General features: G+C 36.7%; 1 protein-coding gene across 1 annotated transcript in view; it reads left to right on the top strand.

Moving 5' to 3' along the window:
* Window positions 1-19889, top strand: part of SPG7 (SPG7 matrix AAA peptidase subunit, paraplegin) — a 115958-nt gene that overhangs the window by 11000 nt on the left and 85069 nt on the right. The window contains 5 exon segments of the mRNA XM_053689791.1: window positions 3838-3940; window positions 4081-4170; window positions 9734-9975; window positions 11208-11347; window positions 15665-15767. Coding sequence (XP_053545766.1) covers window positions 3838-3940; window positions 4081-4170; window positions 9734-9975; window positions 11208-11347; window positions 15665-15767 — 678 coding nt within the window.

Genomic DNA, 19889 nt, shown 5'->3' with positions numbered 1-19889 from the left:
TATTTGATGTGATCCATGACAATAAAAATTATTTCAACTATAAGGAGCTTGCAGGGTTAATTTTAGCTTTAGTGTAGAGATCAGCCTCCCACCTGACACATCACACCCCCTGATCCCTCCCAAACAGCTGTCTTCCCTCCCCCACCCCACAATTGTCCCCGCCATCTTAAGTACTGGCAGAAAGTCTGCCAGTACTAAAATAAAAGTTTTTTGTTTTTTTTTGTTTAAAAAAATAAAATAATTCTGCTGTGTAGGACCCCCCCCCCCCTTAGCCCCAACCTCCCTGATCCCCCCAAACAGCTCTCTACCCCCCTCCTCTGCCTTATTGTGCACCATTGTGGGTACTGGCAGCTGTCTGCCAGTACCCAGTTTGAAATCAAAAGTTTATTTTAATATTTTCTGTAGTGTAGCTTACCCCCCTTAACACCCAACCCCCCACCCTCTCCCAGATCATTAATATTTTTTATTCCCACCCTCTCTCCCACTGAGTCCCACCTTGTGCCTCTTCCACTTCAATTTATTTTTTTGGCAGTTTCACACGTGCACGCGCGCCGCACGCGCACACGCGCCCGTGCACGCGCCCGCACGCTCCCGTGCACGCGCACGCGCGCACACGCAATCCCGCCCCCCTCCTCTACTGATGGCCTCCCTGGACACGCTCCCACCCACCAACGATCATAGCCGATGCAGAGAGGGCCACAGAGTGGCTCTCTCTGCATCGGACTGCTTAAAAAAGTTATTGCAGGATGCCTCTATATCGAGGCATCACTGCAATAACATGAAAGCAGCTGGAAGTGATCAGGATCGCTTCCACTGCTTTCAAAGACCAACGACGTGCAGGGTACGTCCTTGGTCGTTAAGGACATTTTTTTTGGAGGACGTACCCTGCACGTCGTTGGTCATTAAGGGGTTAAAAACTGTCTGATAGCTCAAAAACAGTGTCTGATAGCTTGACTTGGATTTTTAAACTGTCTGATAGCTTGACTCCAGTTATGTAGCTATATATAATCTGTTAGCACACTACAAATGCAGTTAACAATATCACTTGTGTAGTGCAGTATTAATGCCCAAGTTAATAGCAGCTCCAATTCTCTGTGAACATCCTTAAATAAAATGTTTAATCATGTGTAGTAAAAGAACTTTGCTATAAAATGTAATTATTTATTTTGCTTCTTTTTCCAGTAGTTTAAAAAGGGATACTAAACACATTTTTTCCCCTTTAGTTATTCAGATAGAACATGTCATTTTAAACAACTTTCTAATTTACTCCTATTATCAATTTTTCTTCGTTCTCTTGCTATCTTTTATTTAAAAAGCAGGAATGTAAAGCATAGGAACCGGTCCATTTTAGATTCAGCACCCTGGATAGCGCTTTCTTATTGGTGGTGGCTATACTTAGCCGCCAATAAGCAAGCGTAACCCAGGTTCTGAACCAAATATGGGCCGGCTCCTAAACTTTACATTCCTGCTTTTTAAATAAAGATAGCCATCTTGTGGAATTCCCTGCCTCGCTCCATAAGACTCTCCCCTAGTTTTAACAGCTTCAAACACTCCCTAAAAACTCTACTATTCAGGGATGCATACAACCTACACTAACCTTTCCTAACGCCATTGCTTTCCCCTTGAACCCCTTAGATTGTAAGCCTATGGGCCCAGCTGTTTACAGATCGCTTCATAAGAGCCGACTACAACATTGAAACTCTCGGCAGGGCCCTCTACCCACTTGACCCCTACAAAAACTATCCTGTACACCGACTATGTTTACAGCGCTGCGGAATCTGTTGGCGCTCTACAAATACCTGATAATAAGAGAACGAAGAACAATTGATAATAGGAGTAAATTAGAAAGTTGCTTAAAATTACAGGCTCTATCTGAATAATTAAAGAAACAAATTGGGTTTAATTTAATGCAATGTGTTTAACCCCCGCAAAACTTTGCTGGTCCCAAGTGGAAACGGCCACTAATCTAATTGGCAGCGCTAGCCCTTTTTGTAATTACTTAGTGTTTACTGTCCCTTTAACTAGTCGCAGGAATAAGCAGAGTCCTTACATTGATCTACCACAACAGAGATAGGAATGATATTGATAACACATGTTTCAGAGGTGACAGCAATTGGAAAGGTAATAGGTTTAACAAATAACACCCATACAGCTGGAGGTTAGGTTTGCATTGTATTACTTGTAATTATGGTGTGTGTTTTTTGTGACAATTTTTAAAGTGACAGGAAACCCCAAAATTTTCGTTCATTTTTTTGGATAGAGCAAACATTTTTAAAACAACTTTCCAATTTACTTCCATTATCAAATTTGCTTCGTTCTCTTGTTATCCTTTGCTGAAGGAACAACATTGCACTACTGACAGCAAGATGAACACATCTAGTCAGCCAATCACAAAATACAAATGTGTGCAGGCACCAATAAGCATCAGCTCCCAGTAGTGTAGGATATGCATATTCTTAACAAGGAATTCCAAGAGGACAAAAGTACATTTGAAAATAGAAGTGAATTTAAAAGTGTCTTAACATTACATGCTCTATTGCAGTGCTTTCCAAACTGTGTGTCGTGACACATTAGTGTGTAGGTGTGTCCCTGCTTCAGCACACATTTTTTTTAATTAAAAATTCTTTAATTTTTTTGGGGGGGTTTCCGACTTTTCGCCTGCCTGTTACGCACATCACATGGTTGACATGTGATTGATACCTAGTGGGTCACAGATCATCTTAACCTATTGGTGCAGCTTAGCGGGAACTGAAACTATTCCCATTGGCGGCACATTGGCTCCTGACTGCACGTGTAGTCTCCTCAATCGGCTCGTGGCAGCATGTGTAGTCAGTGAGTGGGACAGCAGTGCGTTTGCAGCGCAGGCAGTAGCCAGTCGGACTCGCAGAGCTCTGAGGGCAGCAGCTTAAACGCTGAGCTGAAGTCAGAAGGCAAAGTGTTTTTTTTTTGCAGCTAGCTCCCAGTAGTGCATTGCTGCTCTTGATATATAGATAGGAAGTGGAAGCTTAAAAATGCTTGATGATGAAATGCGAGTGTCTTTAGCTAATATTCCACTACATATTCAGAAACTGTGTTCATCCCATCAACCTCATAAATCCCATTAAAATATTAAGTTGCTATTGGTGTTAAAGTTTTTTTCATTCTTGCACTGTTACTGTTGTACTGTTACTTGTAAATACATTTCTTTATTATATCATTTATGTATGTGTCCGTATCTCTTAAAACAAGTTAGTTTAACCTCCTGTTTGCTAGTACAACTGAATTACTGTGTCACGAAATTATGTAGGTCTAAAAAGTGTGTCACTGACATGAAAAGTTTGGAAAGCTCTGCTCTATTGGAATCATACAAGTTTTTAATTTTGTCTTTCCTATCCCTTTAACCCTGCAAAAGTAGAACTTTTATAAAAAAAAACCCAAAACAAATAGAACAAAACAAGCCGTACAATTGTCACATTACAGCTAACTGAAAGAACAAGATATGATGGTCGACAAAAAACAGAAATCAGACACCCATCTAGGGTTGCCACCTCTGCCATGTTTTCCTGGACACTTATGAGTTACACATGCTGCAGGGTTTGCAGGGAGGAACATGAATAGTGCTGTCCAGCAGCATGATGCATGTTTCCCTCTGACCACCCTGTAGCATGTGTAATTTATAAGTGCCCAGGAAAACATGGCTGAGGTGGCAACCCTAACCCCATGTGAGTTTCATTTAGTAGATAAAGTACTATTAATGGCACTTGACCAGCACATGATACCATCTCAAGAGCAGAATTGACACAAACACACACTTTTGAAACAAAGTACTTTTGTAAAGCATTACTTTTTTTCTTGTAGAACTTGCTGTGCCGAAGGTTATCCCCTACCTGTCACGGAGTGAGCAGCTTCTTAATAAAACAACATCTCATTCAAGACCCTGTGAGGATCTGGAGGCTATTAGGTTAAATAAGTATTCAGGTTTAAATTTATTTACAATGTCATAAGAACTCAAATTTGATTCCCTGTTTTCTGTTTGTTTTCCGTTTTTCTTACCATTTTATATTTAATTTGTTAAACTCATTTGTATCTTTATCTATGTAGGGGGAATTAACTATTTCAGTACATCTAACTCAAAGAGGAAAGAAAATAAAAATGAAGGCTCAAAAGGGAAGACCCCAGAGGAGGACGAAGGTATTGCTGTCAGTGTTTTATATCAGTGACTTTCTATTGTAAATGTTGCTTCATTCTTTTGATATCCTTTGTTAAAGGAGCAGCAACACACTACTGTGAGCAGGCTGAACACATTGGTAAGCCAATTGCAAGTGTTATATATGTGCAGCCACCAGTCAAAAGCTAGTTTCATCTCCTGCCTCTTCTTCAGTCTGCTTTTCAACAAAGGATACCAAAAGAACTAAGCAAATTAGAGAATAGCACTAAATTAGAAAGTTGTTTAACATTATATATAGATATATGCTATATCTAAATCATGAAGGAAATATGTTGCGTTTCATTTCCCTTTAATGGTGATGAAGACAGACAATATAATGAAACATCACTCATCAGAGGTTTGAATTTTGAAATAAATTAAATATATACATAGTAAGAATTTTTTTTTTCCCTCTCCTTTTTCCTGTGTGTGAAATGTATCTGTCAAGGGAGTGTAAAAAAAAAAAATCTTGGCCAAACCTCGGGTAATACTTCCCAGGTGAGACACCCTCTCTTTGAGGGCGTGGACAGAACCTGACCACTCCCCCAACCACCTTTTTAAAAGTAGCCTCTCTTTCATACGTCCCTTCTGCTCCTTGTTCTGCCTAACCTGTAGGTCGACAGAGCAAGGGTACTCTCTCTCATTTTGAAGATAAATATTTAGCATTTGTTACACTCTCTCTGGACAATACTGGGCATTTCTGGTGTCCTCACTTGGGATGTTTCTCCCCATATCTGCAGGCTTGTGGCTTTCGCTTCGGCTCCAGTATTTTTTTTAGTTCCATGAGCGCCGCTATCTTTAATGACGTCACCGGAAGTGATGATTTGGAAGTTCTCTTCCAGGGGATGTGTGTGGCACAAGCCCGCTCAAATTAGTGTCTTTCTCAGTTGTGTTTATACTGGGTCAGCTTGCTGAAGTGTTTTGGGATTTCTTCTCTATCCGGATTCCCTATTTGGTTTCATGTCTCTGGGAGGCTTGTGTTAAACCAGGTTGTTGCTGTTTGTTGCTGCTTGTCATACTAAGCAGCTTTAATAGAGGCACCTTGGATATAATTTGTTTGCCTTTTTTAACCAGATGAATGCTGAGTCTGAACAGCCTACTGCCCAGGATATAGAATATTAAGATTTAAGGTATGTCTGTCTTTTTGTATATTTTTTTTTTATTATGCAAGGGATTTCTTTTTTTTTAATTTTTTTTATTTTTATATATTTGATGTTTATATCCTGGCAAGATAAAAAGCTTTGCAAAGTCTGTATATACCATTTATTTTGTGGAAGTCCATACCCACTACATCTGGGATTAATAATGTCGGCATTGAACCTCACTCTTCTTAATCTAATAGGGAAGTGTTTTTTCATGAAGCTGGTAACTCTGCTGCAACACAGCAAAATTATCAGAATTTATAAAGTCTATCAGAGAGACTCTTGGTATTGAAGAAACTGAATTACCTAATGCTTCAAATAGGTTCCAGTCTCAACCTCAGGTGTCTGAAGTTTTTCCTGTATCTGACGCCATTAAGCACTTATATTCTAACATATTTGCTGGCAATGAAAAACAATTAAATTTTTTCATATAATATAAGAATTTTCCCATTCCAGAATCATCCCATGTGATATTTTCTAACACTCCTAAGGTTGATGCTGCCATTAGTAGGCTAAGAAAATAATTTTTCCAGTTGATGATGCTGTTTCCGTGACATAATGAGGAAAAAGATGGACCGTGTACACCTTAGTCATCTTAAAGTCTTGCAGATTAAGCTTCAAATAGCCTTCTGCACCCCTTTTCTATATCATGCAGCAGGAACAGTGAAAAAAAAGGTTATTTTAAAATCAATATTGTTTCTGGCCACTTTGAAATGGCAGCCAAGCTCCGCCCACTGGTCCCAATAGCAGAATCCCACGGGAAATTTCTACGCTTTGCAGTGTGGGATCATTACTTTCAGTTTGCAGCCCTGCCTTTCAGTATTTCCACCACTATATTAACAAAGGCCTTGGTTACTCTAATTGCTCAGCTTCGAGTAAAGGGCATATTTATTCTTCATTATTTGGATGACATTTTTATAATTGCAAATTAATTTGCAATGGCATGTCAACACAGAGTCCTTTTTATTTTTTACAAGATAACAGATGGTTAATAAATTACCAAAAGAGTCCGTTGGAACCCACTCAAAAAATAGCAAAAACTGTGTGTCTCCAGTTTTTGGGAGCTCAGTTTAATACAGTGGATCAGCTGGTTTCACTTGCCTGCACATAGGATCCAGGTCCTGGTGAAATATTTCAAAATGCTTCAAAAGTCCTGATGACTCTCAGTAAGAATTTGGATGAAAATGTTTAAGCCACATGGTGTCTGTGATCCATCTGGTAAAATTGTCAAGGTGGCAAATGCGGACTCTTCAGTTATACTTCCTGCAGCATTGTAACAGACAGTTCAGTTCAGGAAATGCATCACCTGGTAGATTCAAGCCTCAAATCTATCCAGGTCTTCCACTTGTGGATCCCGATTGGATTATTCTGTAGACAGATTCAAGCAAAAGAAAAAGCTGTCTGTCAGGAGCAGCACGTGCAGGGACTGTGGCCCTCGAAATTCAACACTTACCTGCCAATTGTTTGGAAATTAGAGCAATTTTCAGGCCGTAACTCATTTTCAGAGTATTCTGCCGCACAGGTCTATAAAGATTTTGACGGACAACAGAACAGCCAGTTCTTATGTCCAATTTTAAGGCTGCACAATCAGTCAACAGGTTCTCAAGGGGGTCTCTCCAATTTTTGTTTGGGAACAGCATCATGCCCACTTGCCACTTATCTACCCGGCAACCAGAGCATAGAGGCAGATTTGCTCAGCTGAAATCAAATTATTCAGGCTGAGTGACAATTGAACAAGAACATTTTCCAAATGATAACGGTAAAATAGGGATATCCGAATATCGATTTGATGGCATCAAGTCGCAATCGTCAAACATCCCTGTTCTTTAGTAGGTATCCAACGCCTCAGGCCTACAGGGTGGATGCTCTTGCGCAGGAATGGAGGTACAACCTAATATATTTATTTCCTATAATTCCACTCATTCCACGTCTACTTCACAGAATTCAAACAGAGAAGGCGACATTCATTGTAAATTCCCTTCTGCAGACATTGGCAATTGCTCCTCCCTGGATTCTTCCTCAGTCTTTAAGCCACATCAGTTAAAGTTTGTGGCATGGCTACTGAAATCTTGTGATTACAGCAGTTAAACATATCCTTGTCTGTCATTCAGACTTATTACTTCGAACCAGAAAGAAGTCAACATCAACAGTTTGGAATGTATTTTTGCTTCTTGGATGTCTCGGCATTCTTTTTCTTTAGATTAATTTAATCTATCTCATCTTTTAGAATTTCTACATTATTATTTCCTTCAAGGACTAAGTCCTAGGACTTTGAAAGTGCAAGCTTCAGCAATTTCTGCTATTTCAGGAAGGAAGTGGGCTTTGGAACCTTCGATTATACCATTATCTGTCCTAATATAAGATCTTTTTCACCTACCTGGGATTTTCCTCTGGTTCTTGTGGCTTTGATGAATGCTTCATTTAAACCATTGAGAAAAGTATCTCTTTGGTTTCTAGACATGTATCAGAACTCAAATAATCTTCAGTAAAGGAACCATAACCTTTTATCAAGATAAGGTTGTTTTAAGAACAGTTCCTGAATTCCTTCCTAAGGTGGTTAGTGATTTTCATAATTCTCAAGATGATGTCCTTCCATCTTTTTGTCCCGACAATAAAGAGGCTCAGAATAAACCACTTTATAGGTTGGATGTTGTTTGTACATCTATGTTTCCAGGACCCAGTCAATGAGGAAAACGGACCGGCTCTTTGTAATACCTAAAGGCCCTTGTTAGCCAAAATTACTATCTCTAACTGGATTTTTCAAACAATCTCAAACGCCTACAAGCAAAACAATCAACTGATTTCTGAAGGGCTCAGGGCACATTCTTCTAAGGCAGTAGCAACATCATGGGCTTTCAAAACTTATGCTACCCCATCTGAAATCTGTCAGGCAGCTGTCTGGAAAACACCTAATACTTTTGTTTTACATTACAAATTAAATGTTAAACAGTCTTCTGCTAAATTTGGAAGAAAAATGATCTCTTTGTGTCTTCTAAATACATTTTATATGTTGCAGTATATTTTTCACGCCAATTTTGTCTTTTTTTTTTTTTTTTTCCTGCTTTTCAGTCATCTTACCGGGAAGTATCACCAATGTATGGCCAAGATAACTAGAAATTCACAACCAAATAAAATAAATTTCTATATCTTGGCTCATACCCTTAGGGTAATACTTACCAGGGTCCCTTCCCATTTTTGTTCCTTAGTCCACCATTATTTGGTTGGACATCAAAAGGGATGTTTGAAAGAGAGGCTATCTTTAAACAGGTAGTTGGGGGAGTGGTCAGGTTCTGTCCACACCCTCAGAGAGAAGGTGTCTCTACCTGGTAATTATTACCCAAGTGCATTTGCCAAGATATAGACATTTCTTAAATTTGGTTGTTAATTTCTAGTTTTATCTAATATAGGGATCAATTCCAATCCTTAAAAAAACTACTGAAAATCACCATTAAAGGACCAGTCACCTCAGTAGATTTGCATAATCAACAAGTGCAAGATAACAAGGCATTGCAATAGCACTTAGTCTGAACTTCAAATGAGTAGTAGATTTTTTTTCTGACAATTTTAAAAGTTATGTCTTTTTCCACTCCCCCTGTACCATGTGACAGCCATCAGCCAAACACAAATGCATACACGTACCATGTGACAGCCATCGGCCATTCACAAATGCATACACACTTACTCTTGCACATGCTCAGTAGGAGCTGGTGACTCAAAAAGTTTAAATATAAAAAGACTGTGCAAATTTTGTTAATAGTAGTAAATTGTAAAGTTGTTTAAAATGGCATGTTCTATCTGAATAATGAAAGTTTAATTTTGATTGAGTGTTCCTTTAAAGTCTATGGGGATTTGTGTAGCTAAATCAATTGATAAGTTTTTTTTTTTTTTTTTTCTAAAGGATTGAAACCAACCCCACAATCTTTCACTAACCTTCTTCATAACAACATTAAAGGGTAGATGAAAAGCATAAAACATTTGATTTAGTTTTGACTAGATATTGTCCAGATACGAAAATTCCAGCCATATTGTATTTGGAACATTAGATTCATGCTATTGTTTATTATGCGGTTCAGTATCTAAATATGTATTTACTACTTAGGCTGATTTTACTGACCACGCGGCTAAAATTTAAGCCAGCATTAAGTAAACATTGGTCAATGTTTGTTGCTCAAATTATCATTTAATCAATTTATGTTAAATTATGCAATTCGTTTTGGTTAAGTAGCATTTATAAATGACAGAACATGTTATAGTATTGCAAAGAATTACACTGCCCCCACCCGGCTAATTCATAATGCCATCCGGCTGGCAAACTTTTCTGTGGAGAACATTGACACTAGTGACAGTATACTCTCTCTTTAGCTAAATGCTACTCTTCTGACTCTCTTTAATCTTTATGTGTTAGAGGAGAAAAAGCGTAGAGAACGTGAGGATCAGATGTATCGGGAGAGGTTGCGAACTCTCTTCATCATTGCCGTCGTAATGAGTTTACTTAATTCCCTGAGCACCAGTGGGGGCAATATTTCTTGGAACGATTTTGTAAACGAGATGCTAGCCAAAGGCGAGGTGATGCGGGTGCAAGTAGTCCCAGAAAGTGACATTGTGGAGATATACTTATATCCTGGAGCTGTGGTGTTTGGGCGACCTGTGAGTATTTCCATTTCCCATTTGCTGTCTTTCTAAAGAATATGTGGAAAAAACTACAGGGTTATAAACTGGTGCAAAACTGATTAGAGAAATCTGCAGCTTTACTATTTTACAAAAACATCAGTAATAAGATGTGCTACTTTAAATGGTGTGGAGATAAAATCCCACCGCAAAAAAATAAAATAAATTCAGGACAAGGCACAGCTTTACCCTAAGCTTATAAAAAGTAAATGATGTTATTGGCTCCCCTAAAACTGTGTGTATATCCCATATATAGCCAATTTTTGGTTCAGCACTTGGGAAGCGCTTGCTGACTGATGGCTACATTTGTGTGGGATAAACATGGTTGCAAGCATTTGTGTATTAAGAAAATGCTCTTACTCATTAGTACATTTTCTTATCCTACAAATCTGTTTAAAATGTTGAGGTAACCAGCATAAAATATATATTTGTGCATGTTTCTTTACTGGGGATAGATTTCTCATTGGTCCACACATTTCACTTCCACAGCTTGGTTGGCGAACAGGTATACAACTTCATAAACAAAAGGAAACTTTAAAAAATGAATAAGTAAAACAAACAGTTTTTTTTTTTAGATGTACAATTACTTTTTAGTCCTTTTTTAGGTAGTTTATGAGCAGAGTTGTCTGTAATAATATTTCAAAACAACAAACAACTAATTTAGACACATACCATGTTTGCTTGTTTTTGTATTTTTTTTTGTATTTTTTTTTATTTAGCCACTCTCGTTTCTGTGATATTCCTTGAGAGTATCTACAATGTGTTACAATAGGTATTGCAGAAGGTACAAGCACACAAGTGAACAAGTGTTCCAAGGGATGCTCTTGTAGTTGTAGTAGTAGCATTTAATTGTTATTATTGTATTTAATTTCAAGCAGAATTTATATTTAATCATCTATGCCCTTGAAAATGAAATCTGCTTTTTTTTTTTTTTAAGAACACATTTGAAACTCCCTTTCACACTGATCTTCTTTTTGTTTCTGAAGTTGTTCATCCAAAGTATTTTCTCAAAATTTTGAAGGCTCTATTCTTAAAACTAAATTAGGCTACAATGTGTGATTTTTGTTTAAATTTTGGGATGGTGGTGTGCCACAGGATTTTTTAATGTAAAAAAGTGTGCCACGGCAAAAAAAGGTTAAAAATCACTGCTATATATCACCATGTATTATCTATACTGCCTTTTGTTTAATTATTTCTCCACCCTTTTACAGCGCCTTGCCCTTATGTATAGGATGCAAGTAGCCAACATAGACAAGTTTGAGGAAAAGTTGCGAGCAGCAGAACAAGAACTGAAGATTGACGTGAAAGATCGTATCCCTGTCTCCTACAAACGCACTGGATTTTTTGGAAAGTATGAGAAACCTCAGTCATTCAAAGTCATTCAAAGATAAAAAGTGCTTTTTTTGTTTGCTAGTATTTGAAAGGCCTGATTTTAAAATAAATTAAGCCAAAAAGAAAAACAACTTTAATTTTTAACTAAAAATCATTGATCTCATGTTTAAAGGGACGGCATACACCAATTTTCATATAACTGCATGTTATAGACACTACTATAAAGAAGAATATGCACAGATACTGATCTAAAAATCCATTATAAACTTACTTAGAAACTCCAAGTTTAGCACTGTTGATTAGGTTAGCTGGAACACAGAGTATGAAGAGACAGATTAAGCAAACAGGAGCCAGCAGTAGTATGTAAACACATGTATACATATGACAGTTTGTGGCTTGGTTAGGAGTCTGAAAATCAGCACAATGTTATTTAAAATAAGCAAAACTATACATTATTATAAAAACACTCCCAGATGAGCTATATAAATGGATCATTTACAAAACATTTATGCAAAGAAAAATCTAGTGCACAATGTCCCTTTAACTAAAACCTCCACAGTTAGCATATATTATTTAAATATATATAGACCGATTATAGAGGTGTGTGTGTGTGTGTGAGAGAGAGAATATGAATAGATAAATAGATATATGCATTTCTGCAGTGTGACCATTAAGATTTGCAAGCTGTAAGTTTTTTCATTTTGCTTTGTTTGAATGTTTTTTTATTCCCGTCGTTAAGAGGTTCCATGCTGTCTTAACTGTACTGGGCTTTAACGCCGTTAGGACTGCATGGAACTTTCTAGCCATTTGGCTGTCCTGAAGCCATAACGGCTTGGTAAATGGATTGCAGGCTGGAGGGCGTGTCTAACATCATAAGTACTCCCCCCCCCCCCGACTCAATCCCATCATTGAAATCACTCAATCACATGAAGTATCGCTTGATTTCAATTTGTCAGGAAAGGGTTAAATGTACAAAAGAAAATATTTATGAACATCCCTATATTTTTTTTTCTTTCTTCTTCTTGAGTGACTATAATTAAAACTGAGTAATCATTACAGTAAAAAATCTTCACTAAAATCTAGGTATCTCTGAATTTCCAATCAGTCAAGATAAAAAGTTTTTGTATAAAAATGTTTACATTTTAATATGCTTTTCTTGGCACAAGTATAATTGTTTTTCAGAAAAAAAAGGCGCTATGTTTTGTGAGCATTAGGGGTTGTACCTCACACCCAAGTTTTGCATGAATATGCACTTCCTATGAGTTTCAAAATAAACCAGTTTAACATATCCTCCTTTTTAATAAAAATCACAAAGTATTTATATTGTGTTTAATGTCCCTTTTTTAAAATATATGCTTAAATGAGAAAATAAAAATGTTCAGATACTTGTTGTATACATCACAATGTTTTTACTTGAGAGTTATTGATAACGTTTCTCCAATCTTTATATGTTGTTTTAGATAAAATAATTGATTCACTTGTGCTTATGCAGTTTTATGATTAAAGGGACAGATTACTCTAACATTTTATCCCCCTTAATTTGTTCCCAATGATCCATTTTACCTGCTGGAGTTTATTAAATCGTGCACAAATAGCTCCTTTACTTTTATTTTAACAATCGAAATTGCAGAATTTGTTAACTTTTTCATAAACTTTTTAACAAACTTTAGGTCTCTCACTGAAATTATTTACAAACAGCTTGTGCAATTATGGCACAAATGGTTGTAAATGCTTCTCTGGTATCCCCTTTGTTCAGAAATAGCAAACATATATGGCTTTGGCATTGCTTTTTGGTAATCAGAAAGCCGCTAAATGCCGCTATGCACCACACTTGTATTATGCCCAGCAGTGAAGGGATTAATTAGGTAGCTTGTAGGGTTAATTTTAGCTTTAGTGTAGAGATCAGCCTCCTACCTGACGCATCCCACCCCCTGATCTCTCCCTCACAATTAAGTACTGGCTGAAAGTCTGCCAGTATAAAAATAAAGGTGTTTATTTTATTTTTTTTAAGATTTTTATTTTTATATTTTATCTGAAGTGTAGGATCCCCCATTACTCCCCAACCTCCCTGATTCCCCCCCCCCCCCCAAACAGCTCTCTAAGCCTCCCCCCTCGACCTATTGGTCGATCTTAGCCGCCAGTACCCAGTTTACTACAAAATTATAAAAAAAAAAATGAAAACCCCATTTTCTGTAGTGTAGTTGCCCCCCCTCAATACCTATCCCCCTCCCAGATCCCTTTCCCAACATTTTTTCCCCTCTCACTCTTATGTTAAGGTGTTATGACTTAGGTAAATTTAAACTTAATGTAGCGTGCGCACACACTCCCGCCCCCTCGCACGCTCCAGGAAACAAAGAGGGGACAGGATCCGGATATCCTCCAGCGATGGCCCGCCCACCCGCCTCCCTGGTATGGCTCCCATCGCTGGCCAATGTAGAGAGGGCCACAGAGTGGCTCTCTCTGCATCGGTGGCTAAAAAAAGGGTATTGCAGGATTCCTCAATATCGAGGCATCACTGCAGTACCCTGAAAGTGCCTGGAAGGGATCACAATCGCTTCTAGCGCTTGAAACCCCAGAGGACGTGCCAGGCACTTCCTTGGTCATTAACTGACACTTTTTGTTGGGCGTCCTTGGTCGTTAAGGGGTTAAAGGAACATTCCGGTCAAAATTTAAATGCACATTGATTAATTACATCTTTGAATAGAAATATATTTATAATATACATGTTTTTTCAAAAATGCTAGTAAAAAGAAATCTCTGTTTTAGTGTTAACATTTTTTTCTGCACGTGTATGTGAAGCATAGCTAGCTATTATAAGATAGCCAGTGAGGGCTTGTATTATATCAGCAATTAACAAATTGAATCATTATCTATCTGAGAGTAAAAGCACCTTAAGCTATCTGAGCAAGTGTTGTATTTAAAATGCTGGTGCACTGTGCATACTTAAATACACTTTTGAAACAGCTATATCTTTTATTAAAAGCATTTTTGCTAATGCATGTAGATTACAAAAATGTTTCTATTCAAAACTGAAATATATCCATGTGGATTTCAATTTTGGCTGCAATATCCCTTTAAGTACAGGCTATAAAAAAAAAAAAAAGCTGTGCAAACATAGCCAACTGAAGAAATTACACTCCTAGTGGGTAATAGCATTCTGCCATGGACTGCCTAGGGAGGTCAATGCGGAGCACGCTGTAGACATATATAGGAACTTTCAGCATGAAGTATTTTATACTTTATTTGTTCCTTTGGTAAATCCTAGTGTTTCACTATAGCTAGGATTTACTATCACTTCAAGTACTGGGATTTGGTATACAAACGGAGATAATAGTTTGTGTATAGAGAAAGTGATAATATATGAAGATCTGGAAGCTCAACCCATTTTGATGGGTTGTTGTGGTGTTAAGGAAACCCCCCCACTATTACATATTCAAAATTAAACCTAAGGAAACAATTTCTTATGAGCCAGATTCCAAGTGGAGCGCTAATTTATTGCGCGCCCGATTGCGGGAGCGCATTAAATAACCAGCCATTACAAGTGGTTGGTTATTGCTTCCGCAAGCTTGCAGTAGCAATTAGTGCTTATAAAATGAATAATTTTATAAATGTACCCCAAATGCCCCCAAAATCAAGTGTTCATTTTCTTTTTTAAATGTAGCTTTAAAAAACAAACAAAAAAACTGCACTTAGCAGTTTTTTTGGGCTTAAATCGGCGGCTGTGGGGTGTTAGAAAAAAACAGACACTGAAAAGTTCCTTTATATTGCGGTCTATGGGAACTGTGTGTTCCCAAAAAATATATATGTACATTCTTACATACATATACGTGTAAATATGTGTATATACACATAAATATATATGTAAATATGCATATTCGCTGCGCTAGTTCTGATGATGTGTATGATGGCTTCAGAACGAGGCTCCCGTTGGAGCCTATGGAAGCGCAGTCTCATGAGCGCCATGTCTCCAGCGATGCGAATGTGAGCTTGCGTTTGCATTGCTGTCAACTTGTAATACCAGCGCACTTTAGTGTGTGCTAGTATTACTCAGTGGAGCGTTCATATTGCTTTTGCAAAAACTATATTTAGCACTCCACTTGTAATCTGGCCCTATATGTTTTATAATCTGCTGCTGGTATAACAAGTAATTGGAAACACATTAAGGGAAAAACTATTTTACAGTATCTGTCCCTTTTCAACACTGCTTCATCGATCAAAAAGAGAGATTGGATAACCCTACATGATAAAGCAATGTTAGCAAGGAATTTACCTTTTTTTAATTAACTGTATGATGCTCAGTTGGCAGCTAGACTCTAATTTTCTTCTTTTTCCACAGTGCTCTGTATGCCCTGGGAATGGCAGCGGTTGGCGTTGGCATCTTGTGGTACATTTTCCGCTTGGCTGGGATGGCAGGTCGAGAAGGAGGGTTCAGCGCCTTTGTGAGTTTTGAATTCCTTGGAATTGAGGGTAGGGGTTTTTGTCCATCGTGTATGTTTGTATATGTATATGTGTATATATATATATATATATATATGTGTGTGTGTATGTGTATATATATATATATATATATATATATATATATATATATATATATATATATATATATAATATTTTTTTTTCCACCCGCTTGCCAACATATGTGGACTCTTGGCTAACCATTACTCTATGACAAAAAAGTGTCAGTCGTCGATGATTATAAGCATTTTAAGCTTAGGCTGATAAGATTCACAGTAACTGTAATATATTTTTTATATTTTCGGCTTCTTCTGTAGGTTCCATGCCAAATGTCAGTTACTAAACCAACATTCTTTCCAAGCTGTGGAAAAGTCATATATACATATGGAGGCTATAAAACCCAAATTTACCCTTATTTGGTAGGCAAGGGTATAACGTGTATAGAGAAAATGTGACATGATGTATAGGGCTGCAACAACCAATTGATGAGATTGATGTTAAAAATAATTGTCAATGAATCTCATTATCGATTAGGGGGTCTGTGATTAGTTGGTCAGGCGCATTGCACCAGCCGCTTCGCTTCTATGAACTTCCTGCACATGGTATTGTGCAAAGAATTGTATTTATTTATTTTTTTCTATGTGATTAATTAGATAATAATTAACTGTTTTAATTGTAGAGTAAAAAACAACATTTTTTGCACAATATCATGTGCAGGAGTTCATCAGAGTGAAGCACCTGGTGCCGTGCAACTGACAAACAAACTGCAGACCGCCTTAATTATCTACAAATGCTAAAAAATGAAATAACTAGAAAAAGAATACAGAAAAGACACACAATGTTTTATTGTGCTGCTTGTGGATTCATTCTAGTCACAAAAGTGTGCCATACTGTAATTGTAATACATATGTGATTCCATATGTTATGTTTTGTCTCTTGCGCACGCTCTTTTTCTTTCACCTTTTTTGCACTTTCCTTTTCTTTCTCTCCTCTCTTGTTTTATCTCTGTCTCTCTCTCATGTGTTTGCTGAGAGAAAACAAAGTATTAAAACTAGTTGTTTCTGCTGCTTTTTGTCTTCTTGGTTTAATACATGCCTTGCAGGGGCTCTTATTGTACAGGGGACAGTATCTCTCACTTTTAAAGGGATATGAAACCCACATTTTTTCTTTCAGGATTCAGATAGAGCATGCAATTTTAAGCAACATTTTAATTTACTCCTTTTTTTTATAAATTTTTCTTTGTTCTCTTGGTATCTATATTTGAAAAAGCTGGAATGTAAGCTTAGGAGCCGGCTCATTTTTGGTTCAGCACCTGGGTAGCGCTTGCTGATTGGTTTTCTAGATTTGCTGTGACTGCCAGCACATTGTTATGAATCAATTTTAAGTATAAATTTGAGTGTAACAATTTTTTTTTATTATTTAGTATCATTATAATTCTGGCCTCGGGTTCTTTGAACACAATAGCCAGATAACCATGTTATTGATCGTCTATAGTAGATCTAAGTATGATCTTAACTTCTCTGTTAATATAATTACGTTAATAAACATCATGTCCACTAATTTGAGTATTTACACATGCATATTGTGCATTTTATCAGTAGGTTTTAATTGCTGTCCTCACTTTTTATATAAGAAGTAATACTAATATACATTATCAGCTAGTTGCACATTTCCTTCCGTTGAGTCTGCTGTAACTCCCAGCAGGAAGAAGTGTGAAATGGGAATATGTCATATGTTCTTGCAGCCACATTATATTTATATTTATATTTATATATATATATATATATATATATATATATATATATATATATATATATATATATATATACACACTCATTATTAACCAGTCATATTACTTAATCAGTAATAGCATCCTGTACCAATAAATAATAATAATAAAAAAATGTTTAAGGCTCCCCAATGTCCAGAATTCTTTAGCATTTTAAATATGTGATTTAACCATTGTTTTGTCTGCTTTCCATGAAAAAACAACCAAGCTTGCCTGAAATAAACAGATTATATTGAAAATCTGCAGATCCTCTGTCAAATTCTCACAATATTGTTTTACTTTGTTTTTAAGTTTGTGATACATGACAGGATTCAGAGGGCATATTTGGTTCTGAAACATTTTCTGTTTCATGCTACGTCTTCTTAAAGGACCAGTAAATACAGTAGATTTGCATAATCAACAAAATGATGATAAAAAGACAATGCCATAGCATGTAGTCTGAACTTTAAGTGAGTAGTAGATTTTTTTTTTTCTGACATATTTCAACATTATGTTTATTTCCACTCCTTCTGTATCATGACAGCCATCATCCAATCACAAATGCATATACATATATTCTGTGAATTCTTAATTATGCTCAGTAGATATCCCTAATAAACCAAGATTTAAAAATATTCACAAAAATTTTAACTAACCGCCTAAAACATCTTCTTCCCAAACTAATCCACAAAAATCAAGTAGGCTTTATTAAAAATAGGGAAGCATCAGAAGAATGATCTCTCTAATAGATTACCTGCACTTGACTAAAATGCCTTCACTGCTGCTGTCTCTGGATGCAAATAAGGCGTTTGATAGTCGATTGGGAATATATACATGCAGTACTCTACAAAATGGGCTTTCAGGGGTCATTCATCACATGCATTAAAAGCATATAATCTTGTCCATCAGCATGTGTTAGGCAATGGGACATCAATATGACAACTTCGCTGTCCTAAACTAAAATAGACATGGATGTCCCCTATCCCCATTACTATTTGTGATATGCATTGAACCCTTAGCACAACATATTAGGAATTCCCTGGATATTATAGGAATCAAGATAAATCAGACAGATTACAAGATCACACTTTTTGCCGATGATATTTTACTGTCCCTAACCAAACCCCTAATAACACTTCCAAATTTATATAACACCCTTTAAAGTTTCTCAGCAATCTCAGGTTACAAAGTAAATTTAGAAAAATGTGAAGCAATGCCCCTATCCATAGCAGACCACAGTAAAAAACTTATCAAACTTAACTTTGAATTTAATTGGGTTAAATACCACCTAAATTATCTGGGTATTAATCTCACTTAACACTCCTCGGTCCTATACCACGCAAATTATACAGCCATATATAAAGCAATTAAACAAGACCTTAACAAATGGAGCAAACTAAGATTCTCTTGGTTTGGACATCTATCCGTGGTAAAAATAACAGTGCTTCCTAGAATATTATACCTATTTCAGACCCTACCAATAGGCATTCCAAATTGGGACTTAGACAGACTCCAAATGTGTATAAATGGTTTCATAAGAGGCACCAAAAAGGCTAAAATACCCAAACTTATACTCACATGACACAGAAAAATAGGTGGTATTGGGGCACCAAATCTTAGACATTTTCAAGCCGCCAAGTTAGCGCAAACTGCTCTCCTAAATAAAAAAACGGCAGATGAAATTAGGTGGACTACATTAGAAACTGACATGCATGACTCCCAATCACAGGAAATAGCTCTATGGGATCCACAGCGATTTTTACATTAAAAGTTTAGCAAATATCCAGTCACAGATTTTATTTTTAAAAACATGGTCCAAACTTACTTTGTCTCTCAATTTGCTCCCTAGGAGATCTCTTAAGACACCCTTAAAATACATACAGTACTTACGTCTGATCAAATTACAATGATGAAAAAATGGGAAAATAGTTTTTTATAGAATTCTATACATAATACTCAAAGGTAAAATCCTGACCTTTACACAATTACAAAATAAATTAATCCTATTAAATTACTCTGGTTTTTATACCTACAATTATCTTCCGCCATATATAATTATATGTTCTCCTCAAAAGGAAAACCATCTACCACCCTAGAAATTATTTGTATTTCTAAAGTCAAGCCCAGAAAATTTATCACCCAATTGTATCAAATGATTCAATCATCCACCAACACCAAAACAACCTTACAGCTTAGATGGGAAGCAGATTTAAATATAGATATCCCAAGCTGGAATAACTTGTTATATAATGCATGCAAGGGACTGTTAAAGGGACATTAAACCTAGAAAATAATGTTATATAATTCTGCACGTAGCGGAAGCGAGCTACATTGAGTT

The sequence above is a fragment of the Bombina bombina genome, chromosome 1 (assembly GCF_027579735.1).
Source record: "Bombina bombina isolate aBomBom1 chromosome 1, aBomBom1.pri, whole genome shotgun sequence".
NCBI lineage: Eukaryota > Metazoa > Chordata > Amphibia > Anura > Bombinatoridae > Bombina > Bombina bombina.
Note: the sequence above shows the minus strand (reverse complement) of the source record. Positions and strands in the feature narration are given on the sequence as shown.